This window comes from Caretta caretta, chromosome 13 (genome assembly GCF_965140235.1).
Source record: "Caretta caretta isolate rCarCar2 chromosome 13, rCarCar1.hap1, whole genome shotgun sequence".
In the NCBI taxonomy this organism is placed as follows: domain Eukaryota; kingdom Metazoa; phylum Chordata; order Testudines; family Cheloniidae; genus Caretta; species Caretta caretta.
In genome coordinates, this window is record NC_134218.1 from 34,152,137 (window position 1) to 34,171,820 (window position 19,684).

General features: G+C 42.8%; 1 protein-coding gene across 1 annotated transcript in view; it reads right to left on the reverse strand.

The window, feature by feature from the left end:
- LOC125622500 (cytosolic phospholipase A2 gamma-like) overlaps nt 1-18,409 on the reverse strand; it is a 29,889-nt gene extending 11,480 nt beyond the window's left edge. Inside the window, exons 1-10 of the mRNA XM_075119007.1 lie at nt 18,386-18,409; nt 17,157-17,258; nt 15,229-15,371; nt 13,416-13,614; nt 11,857-11,974; nt 11,052-11,192; nt 6,059-6,112; nt 3,948-4,007; nt 1,036-1,074; nt 233-355 (exon numbers count right to left, since the gene is read on the reverse strand). Of these exons, the coding sequence (XP_074975108.1) occupies nt 233-355; nt 1,036-1,074; nt 3,948-4,007; nt 6,059-6,112; nt 11,052-11,192; nt 11,857-11,974; nt 13,416-13,614; nt 15,229-15,371; nt 17,157-17,258; nt 18,386-18,409 (1,003 nt within the window). The remainder of the gene's footprint in view (nt 1-232; nt 356-1,035; nt 1,075-3,947; nt 4,008-6,058; nt 6,113-11,051; nt 11,193-11,856; nt 11,975-13,415; nt 13,615-15,228; nt 15,372-17,156; nt 17,259-18,385) is intronic.
- Nucleotides 18,410-19,684: the final 1,275 nt, after the last annotated feature.

A 19,684-nucleotide genomic window follows, 5' to 3' on the forward strand; every position in this document is an offset into this window, starting at 1 on the left:
AAAACTTCAGCCTGTGTGTATTGGAACAGCCCTGGGGATTTGTGAAAATATTGGGAAATACATGGATGTTGTCATGGAAATGAGCACGCCACAATTCATTCACAGCAATTCATGAGAGCTGGCATTACCGAAGGCACCAAAGGACGTAGACTTTGGACCCCATTTGGAAATCCAATTCTAAATGATTAGACACAGGGAGAGGCGGTAAATTTAGTCCTGCTGGTCCACTTGCCTTTCAGGAATTCCTTCAGATGCCTGAAGATTCCCTCGCAGTCTTCCCCAGCTGAGGCATGAACATGAAACTCCTGGAGGAGGAGGGGGACACCCTGACAGTGTTCACTAGTGTAATCAGTACCTGGGGAGGAAAGAGAACATAATGTGCCCAGAAGGCAGCTGTCTATCCTGTGAGGCCCTGGGGGTGAAGAGACAAAAGACTCATGTTCCCAGTGCCCAAAATCTCCTGAGAGCAGGGATGCAACAGCCAGTGTAGGGTCAGACACCTGGCTGCTGAATCTGTCTCTACCTGGTGTCCTAGAATGTCAGGCCCCATGTCAGTAGAAGGAGGAGTGCAATGGTTAGAACTTACCTCCCAGTGGCACCTGGCTTACGGTGTGAGCTACCTGGGGCTGATGAGGGTTTCTCACAATTTTATTTTATTTATTTATTTATTTAATGAAAAATGGATGTTCAACCAAATTGGCAACTGGTTTGTGGTTTGAGCTGCTTAGTGCTCACTAAGCTCTGAGGAGGTCATTTGGGCCTTCTGGGACAAATGCACCCACCACTACCAAGCATCATCCTGTCTGGTCCTGGACCTACAGCTCTAAAGAAAAGTTCACCCCCATCTGTCAGGCAGTGGAGGTGGAGAAGTAACTACAGCCACGCTGCCAAACCTGCAGTCACTGGACTCTCCAGAGGTTCAAACAGAAGTGTAGGGGGAAATTCCCCCCATGGTCAAGTGTTAGCTGGTTTGGGGTTTCATGCTGACTAAGCTCTGAGGAGGCAATTTGTGCCGACTGGGATAAGTCCACCTACCAATGACAGGCATAGAAACTGGCAGTCCTTGTAGATCTCCTATAAGAAGCAAACAAACAGCCCATTAGTACTGTAGAAATTCCCATCTCCCTGACTACCACCTCACACACCCTCCAGCCCATCAAAAATTCAGGCATCCTCACCTGTCCACCTGATTAGTTAAGCACCCTGTTTGGCCCCTCCTCTTAGCTCTCCCTTGCATCAAGTTTTAAGGTCAGGCTTGACAAAGCCTTGGCTGGGATGATTTAGTTGGGATTGGTCCTGCTCTGGGCAGGGGGTTGGACTAGATGGCCTCCAGAGGTCTCTTCCAACTCTGTTATTCTATGATTCTATGATTCTAACTTTAAATTTCTCTTCCTCGCCCATAACGCCACTCTGGCCAACTCCTAGAAGAGTTTCAGGATCCCAGTTTCAGAAACCCCATGTGGAGTTGGGTTGCAATAGTGGATGGAGCCCATAAGAAGTCACAACTCAGACTACTCTGCCAGTCCTGCAGTTGCTGGATCTCGCTAGTGAACGGTTATTCCCCATTCATGTTCCAGTGCTCTCTGCTTTAGGGTATAGCTGCTTGGGGCTGGTGCATGCTAAGGAGACACCCAAAGCCCCCTATGGATCAATGGACACCTCTTCTGGACACTTGGTGCATCTAAGGAACTGTCTTCCATTGGATACAGCAAACGGTTTGCAGGGTAGAAGTTAATAAATTGAACTTTGGGATTAGGGGGGCTGGTTATGAGGGCTGGGAAGGAAACCTGTATGTCATGACTTCACAGTAGACCTGGTTTCAAATTTCCTAACAGCATATTATGCATCAGAAATGGCCATATAGTCAAAATTTAAACTTTCCATGGAAACATTGATTTTCACAAACTGGAACATATCAATTTTGGAACATATTGCTTTTGATGACATTTCTTTTTGGTGAAAAGAGAATTGAAACAAAGTGTTTTGATTTAGCCCCCAATATTTATTTTATACAAAATATAAAGTCACATTTTTAAAAAGTCTAAATCACAACAAACCATACCCACTTTATCAAAAGGGAGAGCTTTGATTGACCTGTAAAGATTCTTTTCCAAACATTTTGAAATTGTTTGGTTTCATTCTGATTAGATTTTGAAAAGTCAGAATTTTCCTTCTGCAGAAGATTCAACCAGCTGGACTTCACAGGGACACCTTTTAAATGCCTTCTGCTTCCAGACCTCCCACTGTGGGGAGATCAGAAAAACACTTGGGCTCTTTTCCTAGCTCCCCTCTGATTCCCTGTCTGGCCTTGGGGTAGTCATTTAGGGCCAGATTTTTAGAAGTATCTAGGCACCTAATGATATTTTCAGAAGTACTTAACTGCCTCAAAATCATTGATTTCAAAGGTAGATAATCACCTAGATGCTTTAGAAAATCTCATTTGGTGCCTAAATATCTTTAAAAAACTGGACTCTAGGCTGAGATTTACTACAAATACTAAGGGAGTTAGGTACCCATAGAAGTCAGTGGCATTTGGGCACCTAACTCTCTTGATCTTCTTTGAAAATCTCAGCCAAATGACTTAAGATGAAGACTTTCAAAGGCACCAATGGGAATTGGACACTTGGCCAGGATTTTTAAGGTATTGATTTGCCTAAATTTGAAAATAGGTGCCTAGTGTGATTTAAAATGTTTTTAACTTGCATTAAAATTCATTCTTGTTGGCAGTATTGTTATATCCAGGATATGAGAGAGACAAGGTGGGTGAGGTAGTATCTGAAGGAGAGTAGGTCTCTTTCATTACAATTCATAACTTCTCAGGCCAGAAGTGTCATTGTGATAGTCTATTTTGACCTCCCGTATAACATAGGCCATAAAAGAACTTCTGGACACATCTGGGATTTGCTCCCCATGTAGCTAGTTATAGATATTTATAATAATATGACAAGATTCAATGGCTGGACATAGAAGCTAGACAAATTCACAGTGGAAATAAGGAAAACATTTTTTTTTTTAACAATGAGAGTAATTAACCACTGGAAAAACTTAGAAAGGGTCATGGTGGATTTTACATCTCTGGCAATTTTTAAATCAAGAGTGGATGTTTTTTTTTCTAAAAAGAACGGCTCTAGTAATTATTTGGGGGAAGGTCTTTGGTGTTTGTTTTACTGGAGGTTTGATTTAGTTGGGGATTGGTCCTGCTTTGAGGGTTGGACTAGATAACCTCCTGAAGTCCCTTCTAACCCTGATATTCTATGAGGTCGTACTACATGGTCTCAATGGTCCCTTTCTTGCCTTGTAATCTATTACTCTCTTGTGGATAGTTATTTCTGCCCTTTTTGGTTTAGCATATATCTCACTGGGAGTGGTTTAAGCTAATGTGAGAAAGCCATGCTTACATTTGAACAAGAGTGTCCACATGAGGGTTATTCTGGTATACCTATACCTGGATAACTGGTAAAATTCCCCATGTAGCAAAGGTCACATATGAGCTTTCAGGGTGATTTTGTTCTGGGCAAGCGTTTGTCAAACAGAGACTATCAGTGTTAACATTCATTGAGACCCATGAAAATCACATATGTCATTAATGGAAATGGCCTGATTCCCCTCTGGCTCAATCTATGCTTATAGGGCATGCCTGTGTTCTTCTCGGGAGTGAAAAAACACACACACGTGGCTATGCCAACTCCACTCCGCCCCCCAAAAACTCAGTATAGCTATGAAGATGGAAGAGTGCTTCTGTCAATATAGCTAATGTTGTTAGGGGAACTAGTGGTTATATACCACCAGAAAAACTCCTTCTGTCAGTGCAGTCATAGCCTCTCCCAGTGGTACAGATCAGAAATAGCTCTCTTCATGTCAATGGAGTCATGTCAAGATAAACCCAGGGCGAGTTTAAAAAAAAACAAAAAAACACGGCCCATGGTTCCAGGAATTTAATAACCCACCTGCTTCACCTACTGCACAGCAATGTTCTCTTAGTTTTCGGAATATTTCCTTAAGAAAGTCTCAGCAATGGAAAACAGAACACAAGCATTATGAGTGAGATCTCACAGCTAAGGACACTAACCATATAATCTAGGAAATCACATTTGGGTCACGAAATTTAAAAATTAGTCATTGTTTTCTTTAAGGTTTAGGTGCTCTTCGATCTAGGCATCAGGGACCTGATTTTGATATGATTTGCACTGGTGTAACTCAGAAGGAGAGTGGGTAAGAAAACTGAATTTCTAACCTGTGGAATTTGTTTTCATCTCAAATTGGTTCAAAAAAGTCAAAACATCAAAATATCTTGGAGAAATGAAATTGTAAAATATTTCCATTTAGAATTGCCAAAATGACCTTACTAAAATGTTTTCTTTCAACAGTGAATCATTATATGGGAAAAGAAAATGGTATAAATATATAATATAAAATATAATGTGATATTTTTAGCTACTTAGCTAAAAAATAAATAAAAGTTGAAACCAAATGAAAAGATAAAGTTGAATAAAACGATAAAGTCAAAACAAAATACTCCATTTTGGTTTTTGTAGCATTTTGAAAATTTTCCATCAAATATTATATCAGAATTGACACATTCCCACATTTTTTTTTTGATTGGCGGAAAACTGTTTAGACAAAATGTTTGATGTGGCTCTATTCAGAAGTAACTCCACTGACTTCACTGGCATTATTCCTGATTTATGGTAGTGTAAATGAAGACAATTTCTCACTGTGGGGTTAAACCAGTGTAAAACAAACCTGAAACTACAATCAAGGCTTAGAATTTATCATTATCTAGGTTTTATAATCTAGACATTGTCTGATAACTATTGTTTTCAAATCACCACCACAAATCTTGAGGCCAGTCTTTGAGTGTTTGCTTCCCTTTAAAATCATCAGTAACCAATCATCTAGTTTTGGATTTCCTCGACACCTCCATACAATGAGTTGGATGTCACTTACACTGGTATGAAGTGGAGGTAATTCCACCACTGACTAATCATTTGCTCCTGATTTATGCAGGTGTAAGTGAGGCCAGAATTTGCCCCAAAGGCTAAATCTTTGCAAAATGAGATTGAAGTTTGAAATCAGGATTTAATCTAAACTGAGAGTTTCAAAAATGCCTAAAGGAGTTGAATTTCATAATGTCATGGATTTGTAGAGTTTGAGACCAAGAGGCCACTAAATTTCACATAGATGTCACTGGCTGAGCCCAGTGACCTCAGTTAAACTAAGTCACTGTTCAGGAGACTGAACTGTTGGTGTGTCACAGGTAGAGAACAGGAAAGACTGAAGGGCACCTGAGGCAGAGGTCCTGGCAATGGCAGGGAATGACTAGGTGAGACATGCCCATATAATCTCAGCAAGAGACCTGCACCTCATGTTGCTGAGAAATGTTAAGAAAACCCCATGGTTCCTGCCAATGTAAGCTGGGGGAAAATTCTTTCCTGACCCCAAATCTGGTGATCAGTTGAACCCTGAACATGACTCACCAACCAGTCATCTGGAAAGAGGATTCTCAGTACCACATCAGAACACTGGCCTACCCCAGCTGTATCCCATCTCTAGCGGTTGGAAAATAAAATAAAGTAAAATAAAATAAAATAAATAAAAACAGATTACAATTGTACATCAGGGAAGAAATTCCTTCCTGATTGCTGCCAGTGACTGGCTGAAGCTCTGAAGCATGAGATTAGATTATGCCCAACTCTTATTAACATTAATGGAAATTAGCATCCAAATCCCCTCATCAGTTAAGAAAATCTCAGCCCTAGATATAATAATCTGGAAATTATCTGGAATGCTGGAGATTATGAAAGGCACAAAATGAGAGTTTGGTGCTCGGTCTCCCTCATCCTTGAAAATCCAACCCATCCACAAATGGCAGACATCCACGGGCTACTTTAGGATACTGCTAAAACAGTGACTGTTTGACACATGACAGTGTCACTGTGATAAACAGTAGGGTATTGGAATCATTGCTACAGAATGGTGCCGTAGCTCCTCCATTGGGGATCTGTTCCGATTCCACTGACGACTCGACCCTACCTTCAACACACAGAAATGTCAGTACCTATTAAATATTCCTTGTTTGCGTCCATGCTTCCAAGGGCACTTCCCCATAAACCTGAAAACAAGAAGGAAAAGACCTTATTTACCACAGTGGAGCTAAGGCAGCATCAAGGACTTTCCCTTTAATACGACGTAAGGAGTTGCCTGGGCAGGAGCCCCATTAGCAGAAAAGTCAAGGGGGCACTGGCAGGCCAATCTCTCATGGGTTATGTGCTTTTGCAACTTGGTTCACACATTGATTCATAACTGAAAAGTTTATTGTAAGTAGAGGTGGTCAAAAAATATTCCAATGTAATATTCTTTGCATCAGCAAATAAACTCTTTTGTCAAAATTTGAACTTTCCATGGAAATTTGTTGATTTTTGACAACATTTCATTTTAAAAATAAATGTGAAATGAATCAGGTTGACCTTATAGGAGCAGAAAGTTTCAATTTTTCATTTTGAAATGACCTTTCATTTCCAAATTGATTGGACTGTATAATACAGTGTAAATGAAACTATAACAGACAACATTTGAAGAGTAGAAATAGGAAGGCAACATTTCGATTTTATCAAAATGGAAATCATTTTGTGGGAAAGGTTTAAATTATGTGTTTTATTTTTGATTTGGGATACAAACTAATGTCCAAATTTCCTGCGGAATGGCAATACCAAATTTCAATCAATCCTAATAATGAGTATTGGTATTTGTAATATCATAATGCCTAGGTGACCTAGCCATGAAGAAGGACCCCATTGTGCTAAGTGCTGGACAGACACGAGACAGAAAGACAGTCCCTGCCCAGAGCATTTGATAACTTTTGGAACATTCCTGCCCAGTAGTGAGTTGAGAGCTAGGTGAGGGCAGGGCAGCCTCAGGAGGCAGTGGTTGTCTTCTCAGTGGGTGTGTTAAATTTATTTGTTATGTTTGCAATCCTGCTGGGTTTACTGTTATTCCAGGATCATAGAACTGTAGGGCTGGAAGGAACCTTGAGCTGTCATCTAGTCCATCCTCCCTCACTAAGGCATGACCAAGTAAAGCTAGACCATCCCTGACAGATGTTTGTCCAACTTCTTTAAAACCTTCAGTGCTGGGGGCTCCACAAACTCCCTTGGAAGCCTGTTCCAGAGCTTAACTACCCTTAAAGTTACAATGTTTGTTTGTTTGTTTGTTTTCTAAGGATAATTAATCACTGGATTTGTCTTACATTAGGAGATGCATATTGAAGTAATGGCAAAGCTACCCAGAGCCTAGGATGGGCTGTGTTTGATTGGTATAGTACAAATTTGAATTAATTAATTAATGAAGCTGCAATTTTCGAAGGGAATAAGGGAGTTAGACCCCCAGGATGGGATTTTCAAAAGTACCTAACTGATTTAGGAGCACAAATCACCCATTGACTTCAAATGATCCTTATGATCCTAAAGCACTTACGCCCTTTCAGCAAATCACAGCTCCAAAACCCATGGAATTCTCCTGGGAATTGGGTACATAATTACCCTTTATAAATATCTCCCCCCCCCTGCCCCCCGCCACACACACATACACTTACCTAACCCTTTTAGACCCTTTGGAAATTCCCAATCCAAATAAATAAATATAAAATATAAAAGGCCAAGACATGCAAATACCGGATATTAACTAATAGGAAGGTGAAAGTTCCTCTCTAGGATTTTCAAAGGACACTGTAGGAGTTAGGTGCCCAAACCCTACTGGAATTCAATGCAAAAATGGACTTCCTAACTTCCCTAGGCGCCTCAGAAAATCACAGCACTAATGACAGAGCAGTAGCATAGACATAGGAAACCTGACTTCTATTCCTTTACCTCCCATTCCCAACCTTTATGATCTTAGAGAAGCCATTTTCCAATGACTCAGTCTCCTTCTTTGTAAAATGGGTATGTTGATGCTCACCAAACTTTTGAAAACCGTGTTTAGATCGGTGGATAGGATCGCTATCTATACAAAAGCTAACCATGTTTCAGGAGGAGGCAATTGGGTTGAAGAAAGGATGAGATGGAGGCTAAGGGTGAGCAAAGGGGGTTACATGTGAGTGAATGTCATGAGTGAGGTGGAAATCGGGGTGAGGGTACAGAAGGAAGATTGAGTTGTGGGAGGGAAGAAAAGCTGGGTAGATACAAGCAGCTGGGAAGAGAGCTCTGAGACTGGGATGAGACCTACAGGGTTGAGTGACTGGAAACTTGAGTTTCCTTGAGTGACCTCAGTCCCTGGAAAAATCATGGAGCAGGTCCTCAAAGAATCAATCCTGAAGCACTTGCATGAGAGGAAAGTGATCAGGAACAGCCAGCATGGATTCACCAAGGGAAGGTCATGCCTGACTAATCTAATCGCCTTTTATGATGAGATTACTGGTTCTGTGGATGAAGGGAAAGCAGTGGATGTATTGTTTCTTGACTTTAGCAAAGCTTTTGACACGGTCTCCCACAGTATTCTTGTCAGCAAGTTAAGGAAGTATGGGCTGGAAGAATGCATATAAAATGGGTAGAAAGCTGGCTAGATTGTCGGGCTCAACGGGTAGTTATCAATGGCTCCATGTCTAGTTGGCAGCCGGTATCAAGTGGAGTGCCCCAAGGGTCGGTCCTGGGGCCGGTTTTGTTCAATATCTTCATAAATGATCTGGAGGATGGTGTGGATTGCACTCTCAGCAAATTTGCGGATGATACTAAACTGGGAGGAGTGGTAGATACGCTGGAGGGGAGGGATAGGATACAGAAGGACCTAGACAAATTGGAGGATTGGGCCAAAAGAAATCTGATGAGGTTCAATAAGGATAAGTGCAGGGTCCTGCACTTAGGACGGAAGAACCCAATGCACAGCTACAGACTAGGGACCGAATGGCTAGGAAGCAGTTCTGCGGAAAAGGACCTAGGGGTGACAGTGGACGAGAAGCTGGATATGAGTCAGCAGTGTGCCCTTGTTGCCAAGAAGGCCAATGGCATTTTGGGATGTATAAGTAGGGGCATAGCGAGCAGATCGAGGGACGTGATCGTTCCCCTCTATTCGACATTGGTGAGGCCTCATCTAGAGTACTGTGTCCAGTTTTGGGCCCCACACTTCAAGAAGGATGTGGATAAATTGGAGAGAGTCCAGCGAAGGGCAACAAAAATGATTAGGGGTCTGGAACACATGAGTTATGAGGAGAGGCTGAGGGAGCTGGGATTGTTTAGCCTGCAGAAGAGAAGAATGAGGGGGGATTTGATAGCTGCTTTCAACTACCTGAAAGGGGGTTCCAAAGAGGATGGCTCTAGACTGTTCTCAATGGTAGCAGATGACAGAACGAGGAGTAATGGTCTCAAGTTGCAGTGGGGGAGGTTTAGATTGGATATTAGGAAAAACTTTTTCACTAAGAGGGTGGTGAAACACTGGAATGCGTTACCTACGGAGGTGGTAGAATCTCCTTCCTTAGAGGTTTTTAAGGTCAGGCTTGACAAAGCCCTGGCTGGGATGATTTAACTGGGATTTGGTCCTGCTTCGAGCAGGGGGTTGGACTAGATGACCTTCTGGGGTCCCTTCCAACCCTTATATTCTATATTCTATGAAACATTCCAAGCTGGTCTATAATATGATGCATTAGAACAACATGGTGGACCTGCAATATCTATCTATCTATCTATCTATCTATCTATCTCCATACACCCCTCTATCTATCTATCAGCAAGGAATAAATGGGCTCTCCCCTGGCAGCTAGTGATAAGATGGGGGGAAAAGGCTCCAGGACCAGACTGTATTTGCATGAACACACCTAATCTGCAGAGGCATCCTGCCCAAGTGACCAGTTTTGTCTGGCATTGGGTTACAAATCACTTCAGTATTGAATGCAGGGATCATGAAATGTTGTTATCCTTATTATATGAGTAAAGGGCAGCAGAACTGTGCTTACCCTGCCCTTATTGGGGTGGGGGGGTCAAGCCCAAATGAACTGAACTGTACTTGCTAAGCAGTGGGTTCTGATGCCAGATCCCAGTGGGGAGAGAGTGGGGGAGGGGAACAAGTGGTTCTGCCGAGAGGGATGGGCTCTGTCTAAGAGTCATAAGCACCATTTGACCTGCTCCTATCCCCTGTTTAAATGTAGAGCTAATTAGGCTCAGTTGAGAGCTTATTGTTTTGGCAAGTGACCACTAGAGCTAAATCACGGATAATCAGGCCTAAGTGCTCAGCCTTAGAGTTGATGCGGGACAGTGTTCGGGGGAAGAGACGGCCCAGTCTGCACTAGCAGGGGGCTTCCCCCACTAGCGGCTGAAGTCACTGAGAGCTGGGTGGAACCCCAAGAGACTGACTCGCAGAGGCCACAGTGGGGAGGCAGGGGACAGCAGGAGGCGAGGGCACAGGGCCATTGGTGACAGAGCAGACAACAGCGCGGTGCAATGAACTGTGGCATGACGAATGACAGCAGCGACACAGAGTGAACCACAGCAACTGTGAGCCAGTTGCAGTGATAGCATCAGGTGAGTCATTGCTCCACATTCCCCACCCCGGACCCTCCCCGGCTGGGATGTGAGTTCACCTGAACAGACCTCTGAACTCTGGGTCTCCACTGACCAAGGACAGCAGCTGTGAGTGCAGTGGAAGGAGAGGGCAGTGGTGTGTTAAAGGGACATCTGTTTGTTGGACTTTCACATGGCAAGGTGAGAAACGGAGGCCCAGGACACTGCCCAACATACTCTGGAGCGGGAGTTTTGCTCGAAGTCGGATGTGTTCAAATCACGGTGGTGGTGTTTTCCCAAATTAATGCTGGGCTCCTTGCCCCTTTTACTAAAAGTTTTCTCTGCTAGATACAGGCTCAGTGCCGGCGGGAGGGAAAGTTTTGCCTCTTAGAAGCACCCAGCAGTGGTGTGTAATTTGCCCAGATTGCTGGGTGGGGCTGGTTTCTGTGTTATATTGTTAAGAGGGACCCCTGGATATTGAAGCCAGCCCTTGCTGCTGCTGACTCCACCTGGCAGAAGGGTTACATATCTATTGATCAGCTAAGAATAAGGGGCTTCAATGCTTACCTTGCAGGTAGCAGATATTTTTCTCTTCCCTCTTTTCTGTCAGCTTTCCACCTTCGAATTTGCTTCCCAGGTATTTTGTGTCCACAAATGCCTCCAGACCAGGAAAGCCAGCTTCATGGGGGGTGAATTCGAACCAGGTCCCTGTGAAATATAGATAATTTCTTGTTGTCCCTTTCTTGGCTGATGGCAATAATTTCTCAATTCCCATCCCCTCAATTTGTTTGCTCCACCAGTGAATCCCACCTAATTTTTCAGTCTGTTCCTTCCCCCATGGTCATTTTCATGCCATTTTCTATGGTGACCTCCTTCATCTGGTGTTTCCCTCCTAAGCCAGCATCTGCTGTCCTTGGATACCCCAGAATTCCTCTTGTGGTGGTCACAACCCCTATCCACCCACCCTCCACCCATCCATCCCTAACTCAAACCCAAAGGTATAAAGAAAAAATGAGTCAAATTTAAAAGTGATACATTTAACTGTAGAGCTAATTAAAAAGGAAAACCATTTCACAACAACATTTTCTGAAGTTTTCCAAGTTCTTTTCATTTTCAAAACTGATCCTTTTTACAATTCATTGAGAAATCTATCACAAACTTATATGATAGACATTTGTATTGAAAACGTTTTCAAAGTCACTACTGAAACAATTATGGGATTTTTTCATTTATTGACAAACCTGGGTTTTTTTGAAAAATGAAGAACATCAATAACTATTTTGGTAAAGTCATTGATAAAAAAATTGATTGAAAATGAGAGAGAAAGAGAGAGATTTGACAGGTTTATGCAAAACAATTTTTTTTCTTTTACCTGGACTGTTTTCACCTGCTTTATCCATTTGGTTTGCTTCTATTGCTGCATAGATGGGGTAAGGATTTTTCCCATTTCTAGAGGCATCGTCATGTTCAGATAACTTGGTTTTATCATACTGGAAAGGTAAGAATTGATTAGTGCAGAAAGACACAAGTTTGGTCATGTTCCCAGCAATTCGTCCCTGACTAATTAGTTCAGGCTAGGAATTACAAAGACCCTTTTTGTTGAGACCATCATCATCTTTGTCATTGTTCCCTCATTCTAGTGTGCACTGTATGGACAAACAGAGTATTTACTGTCCATGGTGGAGACTTTCAAATGGGACTAAGGGAATTAGGCCCAGATTTTCAAAAATATTTAGGCACTTAAAGATGCAGATTGGCACATAAAGGACTTTTCAAAAGCACCTAAGCAAGGTAAGAGCCTTAGGATATAGCTATCCTGGAGAAGAAAGGTCAGATTACCAGCTCAAGGAGACGGTAAGAATATCGGTGTAGCTGCAGCAGCAGAAGCAGAGGGAGGGGCTAACCCCACTGGGTTCGTACCTAGGGTCTCCATCAGAATTTATGTGGGTGAGTCTCCTCCAGCTGGGAATTACACTTCCAGCTCCAGTGGCGACAGAGCCTGAGATCCATCAAAATGAATAGCAATTAGGGAGGAGTAAAGCCAGGCAAAAAAAAAATTATGAAAAAAATTCATTTTCAGAGCATTGAAATTATTTGTGAATTCACGTCAAATGTGGTGAATTCTTTCATCTGAGAATAAATTGTGAAAAAGTTTAAATTATTTATTTCAGCTACATTGAAGTGAAACATTTCAACTTTTTTGTTTTGAAATGGTATTTCCTCTGAAAATTTAGCTAAATTAAAAAAAAAGTTAAAAAGCAAACCCAAGAGCTTCAAAAATGACCTGAAACCTACCAAAAATAGTTTTGGATTGAATAATCTTTTAGAAAAAAACATCTAATAATTATTTTAAGATGGTCAGCAATGAAGAATCTACTGCAACCCTTGGTAAGTTGTTCCAATAGTTAATTACTCTCACTGTCAAAAATGTACACCTTCTTTCCAGTCTGAATGTCTCTAACGTCAACTTCCAGCCATTGGATCGGGTTAGACCTTTTCTCTAATAGATTGAAGAACCCATTATTAAAAATTAAAGACTGTGATTGAGACTTTGATGCCTTCAATTTTGGGATCAGATGCTCAGTTGAGATTTTCAAAACAACCTAAGGGATTTGGAGGCCACATTCCCACTAGTTTTAATGGAAAAGGGGTATCCAAATCCCTTAAACAGCTTTGAAGGCTTCACTTTAGAAATGTTCAGATACCACAGTGATCTTTGAGAGCTCATGGTAAGAGGCTGAGTTTTATAAAGTTGCCAAAGGGTTTAGATAGCTTTAAAATATTAGCAGGAGTCAATATCCTTCCACTCTTTTGCTCCTGAATCCCAAGTACTGCGGAGACAGACAGAGAGAGAGAGAGAGAGAGAGGAATATATTAAGTAAATCCAGTGATTTTTCAGTGGAACCACTCTGGATTTACACAGCAACCCACCTGCTTCAGTGTTTCACAGACAAAGAAAGAGGCCCAGACATCAGTCAGAGAGAAGAGTTCATCTTCAGCTGCGTGTGTTGCAATATTAAACTCCTCTTGAATACCAATTGAAGGTTTGGAAAGTGTATCACACAGGCGTTCTTCCAAGATCTGCACTTTCTCTGTCCAGTCCTTCTCTTGGTAGAGGAAAGACATGCACCTTTTCATGAACCAGAAAAGATACGGCTGAGACTGAGGGAATAGGATGGGAAATTCCCCCTCCCCGTTTTAATCTTCATACCTTTTATTTTTCATGCAGGGGATTCTAATCATCCTGACATTGTAACAAATGTGTGACTTAACAAGGACTTCATCCATGACTGTCTGTCACCATGGCCACTGGGAAATGTATGGCAATAACAGGGATAGAACTAAGATCTCCTGCAAAAAGCCAAGGCCCCTGCTGCTCTGAGCTATGGAGAAACTCCATTAGTTGCTTCTCTAGGACCTATGATGCATGCTAAGCAATTCTGACTCTTCCCAACAGAGGGCAGTGGTGAGCACACTAATCCGGCTATTATAAGTATGACCAGCCCCCAGGGCCCTTCTTGAGACAATACGGAAACTACATTGGCAATACAGGGTGTATGACATGGGGAGAAGCAATTAAGATTTCACCCAGTAGAGGGAAATGGTAGCACACACACACACTGCCAATTTCCCTAGGCCACCCACGCTCACCCATCTCATTTTCTGACCCCCTCACTCACCCCGATGGGGTGACTCTCAGAATGAGGTGCTATGCAGCAGGCACAGAGACTGATTCTGGGCCTGGGTGATCAGCCAGAAGTGTCCAAAGATTTTCCTTTCCCATCTCTTTCTCCATGGACAACTTCACTCTCCTTCCTTCTTCCCAAGCCCCAGTACTGGAGACTCGTTTGACTCTTCCCTCTGTGTATTCACCACCTCTTGGTAAACCCCAATGAACCGCAAACACTTAACAACCCCCACAGATTGCCCTTTTCTCACTGTTCCCACTGCTGGAAGCCTGTCCTCTGTCACCTTGGTTGCTGTAAACATCACTTCTCTTGTCTCCACTGAGCCTCACTTCTCCAGCTCTTGAGTCTGCCCAGAATGTCCCTTCTAACCATATCATCCAGCACCTTGGGTCCCCAGCATCAGATCTCCATGCCTGGCCAGAAGGCAGATGTCCAGTGAGCAGGCACTGGGTTAAGGCTCAAGACACCTATGTTCTAGCCCCAGTTCTACCACTGACCTGCTGGGTGACCTTGCATGTGTAACTTCACCTCTGTTTCATTTTGCACCCATTTTCTGTCATGTCTACTGAAAGGTGGGATTTCCAAAAGTGACTTAGGAGCACAAATCTCATTGCAAGTCAAGGGGTGAGTCATTTAGGGTGTCTCTGCGCTGCACTCAGAGGTGTGACAGCAGCATGTGTAGACAGACCTGCGCTAGCTTTGATCAAGCTAGCTCGAGTGTCAATTGCAGTGAAGATGCAGCAGCATGGATGTCAACTGCGGGTGAGCTGCATGAGAATGAACTCAGGGTCGAAAACAGGCTGGTACAGCCCATGTTGTAGCACCAGATCTTCACGGCTATTGGTTCCCAAGCTAGCAAGATTAAAGCTAGCTCAGGTATGTCTATGCCTGTTACATCATGCCCCCTGATTGCAGTTTAGGCATACGCCTAGGTGCTTCTGAAAATCTCACTCATAATGCCTTGAAAATGTACAGAGCTAATTAATAATAAGAATGCCCAGTGACCAGTTTTGTGCAGGAAAACTGGTACATTCTCACTTCTGACATGCGCCTACCAAGTGGAACCCGATACCCCACACAGGTACATGACAGCATCCAACAGGCCCTGCTTCTTCAGCTCCACCAAGGTTCCCTCAAGGGCTATCATGGCCCGCAGACCTCCGCCCGATCCTAGGACAGCGATATTGGGCATGTTATCCTGGAGGAGGGAAGAGAGGGAATGACAAATGAACTAGGAATGCTCAGTGGTCTCTGCTATGCAGCTCTTGGTACTGGTCCATTCAAGAAATTCACAGAGAAAGCCTCAAGTTCCAAGACTTGTTTGCCTGATGTTAGGAAGCATTCCTTATCAGGTGCCCAATGACCTGTGTCCCATCCTGAGTCAAGAGCAAATGCATCTTATCCTGCATTTTCAGCCATAATCACACAGGGGTAGTCCAGTATCCCTTAGGGCTCTTTGAACCTCTGGGCCTTTGTGCTTAAAATCCTATGTACCAACATACAGACGAGGACCAGAATTTTCAAAGGGATGCAGTTAAGGGCCTAGAGGGCATTCCAAAAGCTCCTAAGCAATTTAGGTGCCTAACTCCCTTTGATTTCCATTGGACTTGAAATATGGCTCAAACTTACTAGTGCTCTTTACTGTGTTCCATTTTCATGCCCCTTACTCTTCATGATTCACGGGAGTGAGTTTGTTTGAACAAATGTGTGTAATGTAGAAGGACTAGTCTTTGTGTCCAAAAAATAACGTATGAAATACAGCTGCTTAAGAAATTATTTTTATTCCTAGACAAATTTGCTTTCTTTTTTTGAGGGACCAAATTGTTCATCAAAAATTTAAGGGGTGGAGTCTGTCCAAAACATGAAAACCCGCAAAATGATCCCCCCCCCCATCACCTGTCTCCTCCCCAATACATTTTTAGGTTCTCTTTATTTCAAAAACATTTGAATTTTTTTTGTCAAAAATGGACATTTCTGTTTTCACAAAATAGCAATTTTTCATTCAAAATGCGTTCAATGTAAAAAGTCAGCCCAGTGTAGTACTAATGCACTAACAAGATTAGTGACAAGTGAGTCACCAATGGAGACTGAACCTTGAGCACCAAAAAACCCAGGTCACTCTCCCTAGTGCTGAAGGAAGAATATTGTGAGGAGGAAGCAGTGGAGGACTCTTAGGCTGATATTTGCAAAGCCCTCAGAGGGGAGATGTGCTCAAATATGTCAGGTCCACAGGAGCTCGAATCCCTCCAAGGACCATCACTTTTCAATGATGAGTAACGATCCTGGGATGTTCCTCACGTTTCTCCACCATGGCATTTAACAGAGTAACCACAGGGGGTGGGAAGCAGTGGTTGGCTTTTACCCTCTGTGTGGTTCAATCATCAGAGGGGGCTGTGATACATGTAGAAGTATGTTATATAGTCACTATTCATTATTGCCATTAGTAATAAGTCAGACAAGTTATCAATAGCTCACCCAAATCTCTGTCCCTCTAAGGCTATCCATGCTCTACAGTGACAGCTCTAATGTCCCCTTCCCATCTGTTCTCTGCTTCAGGCTCTGTCTGGCTTCAAAACCACAGTGCTGTATACACACACACTGCAAAGGGTCTTTAGTAAGCACTGATTGAATTCACATGAGCATGGAGCCATCTAGAGGTTAGCCCCAGAAAGCCCATTACTGAATTCTAAGCCCGTTACTGCATTACTCCTTTCGCTGAAGGGGTAGGAGCTTCTGCTTTTAGCATTGAAGGCCCCCAAATTTGAGCCCTGCCAAAGGACATAAGGTCTGTATGTCTGTGTCCATGGGTTGCCCCCTGGTGCTTTGGGAATGTTGCGTTGCAAGGGGAACATCTCCATGGGGCTGGATTTTGGAGGTATTTCCTCCCACTGTATGAGGCATCTCAGTCACCATCCACATGGCTAACATGCTAGATTGTTCTCCTTAGCGCTCTGGGGCATGATTGCCGCCCCCAGACACACACCTCATCACAGGCAATGCAGAGACTCTCAAGGCACTTCAGGACTTTTGCCTTTCTGTTACTAGTAGCTTCTTTCTCACCACCCGAGAGCTCCTGTCCATCACCCTGCCAAAAATAAAAGGCCAATAAAATATCTCATCTCTTTAAAGGCTGTGAGGGAGTGGATGTGGGGTATGGGTGCAGCTACCAGAAGTACCTCAGAGATTCACTCTTTATATTTGTATCATGGCTGTACCTAGAAACCTCAGCCAAGTTTGGGGAGGCAGATATTTCAGTTCACTGGAAGTTATGAGAAATTGCGTGGGGGGAGAATCAGTTTGGATTGAATCCAAAAATTGCAAAAAAGCTTTGTCAAATTGAAAGAAATCTACTCTGGGTCAAACAAGACAAGTTTCTGCATGAGAAATTGTCAAGGTTCCTCCCCCACTCTGAACTCTAGGGTACAGATGTGGGGACCTGCATGAAAACCTCCTAAGCTTACTTTTACCAGCTTAGGTTAAAACTTCCCCAAGGTACAAATTAATTTTATCCTTTGTCCTTGGAATATCCACTGCCACCACCAAACTCTAACTGGGTTTACTAGGAAACGTAGTTTGGACACGTCTTTCCCCCCAAAATCCTCCCAACCCTTGCACCCCACTTCCTGGGAAAGGTTTGGTAAAAGTCCTCACCAATTTGCATAGGTGACCACAGACCCAAACCCTTGGATCTGAGAACAATGAAAAAGCATTCAGTTTTCTTACAAGAAGACTTTTAATAGAAATAGAAGTAAATAGAAGTAAAGGAATCACCTCTGTAAAATCAGGATGGTAGATACCTTACAGGGTAATTAGATTCAAAACATAGAGAATCCCTCTAGGCAAAACCTTAAGTTACAAAAAAGACACACCGACAGGAATATTCATTCTATTCAGCACAGCTATTTTCTCAGCCATTTAAAGAAATCATAATCTAACACACACCTAGCTAGATTACTTACTAAAAGTTCTAAGACTCCATTCCTTTTCAATCCCCAGCAAAAGCAGTATACCGACAGACACAGACCCTTTGTTTTTCTCCCTCCTCCCAGCTTTTGAAAGTATCTTGTTTCCTCATTGGTCATTTTGGTCAGGTGCCAGCGAGGTTACCTTTAGGTTCTTTACCCTTTACAGGTGAGAGGATTTTTCCTCTGGCCAGGAGGGATTTTAAAGGGGTTTATCCTTCCCTTTATATTTATGACAGAAATAATTTACCTTTCTCAGCTGAGACCTCTCCATAGCTTCTTCCAGATTTTCCTGGAGAGCTCTTGGTGATGTGGAATGCTTCCTTCAGAGACAAATGGACTCTTTGGGGAGTGCCTAGATGGGAGGACCAAGTCAACCTCTGACAGCCGTTTTCTTCTTTCTATGGCTGTTTCAGAGAAAAGGAACAATTGCAAAGGAGCATAAGGGAGTTAGGAGCCCAAATCCTACTGAATCTCAATCTGGAAATGTAAAAGAAAATAAGCTAACATCGAGCTTGGTTAGTTTAGAGGTTCCACTTTCCAAACATAAATAAGAAGAGACAAAAGTGGTTGGTGTTGTATCAGGTTCAGATTTAAAACAACCCCCTAGTAGTAACATTTCTCTCCTGCTACAAAAGAAAGTGATGATGGCTCAAGTTCCCAAGCCTAATCTTCTGATAAAGTTAGTTATAACCAAATAAATGGAAATAACTGTTCTTTCCCCTTCAAAGATACTTTCCCCTGTATTTATAATGTTTCATTCAGTAATAAATATGTCTGTTTGCCTGGGTTTGGAATTAAAATCTGGTTATGGAATCTTAATTCATTTTTGTTAATTCACAACATATGCTGGCTGGGGTTGACATAGTAGTAGGTGTATTTGCAATGTTATATTACTACACACACAGCTCTTATCACAAGGTGCATACCGGGGTGCATAAAAACAATGCCAGGCACAGCACAGTATAACATACACATTACTGTGGCTCACTATTAAAATGTTTTTTTAAAGCCTCCCTGAGCTGTATAGCTCCCCGCTGAGCTCTTCTTATAGCCCTGGTTTGTGGCTACTCAAAATCAGCAGACAGCTGTTCCACCTCTACCCTCCACCCCAGTGGAAACTTTTACCCTGGGGGGAGTGGGAAGCGAAATCAGACTTCAGCCCTGACCCCATTGCAGTCACAACTCCAAGTCTACCCAAGTGTAAATGAAAGTGGGATTTTGCCCCCTATGTCCCCTAACCATAACTCTTAGCCATAACACTGAACCCTACTGATTTAAATGGAGTTATTCCAGGCAAATAACAAATACACACACAGACACACAATGGGAAATTAGAACAAGCAATGAATGTCAAGTTACTGACAAATAACCAACACATGAAGAATTTTCTTATCTCTGCCACATTCCGGGCCTGCTGAAAGCCCCACTGTTCAAAGCTACAAAACCCGGAAGGGAAGACAGCCGACAGAAAAAACCACCCAGGGAAGCTACAAATCATCGTGGAGGGGGCCGTAAGACTGAGTAACTTTTGAACTGTACTCTCGTG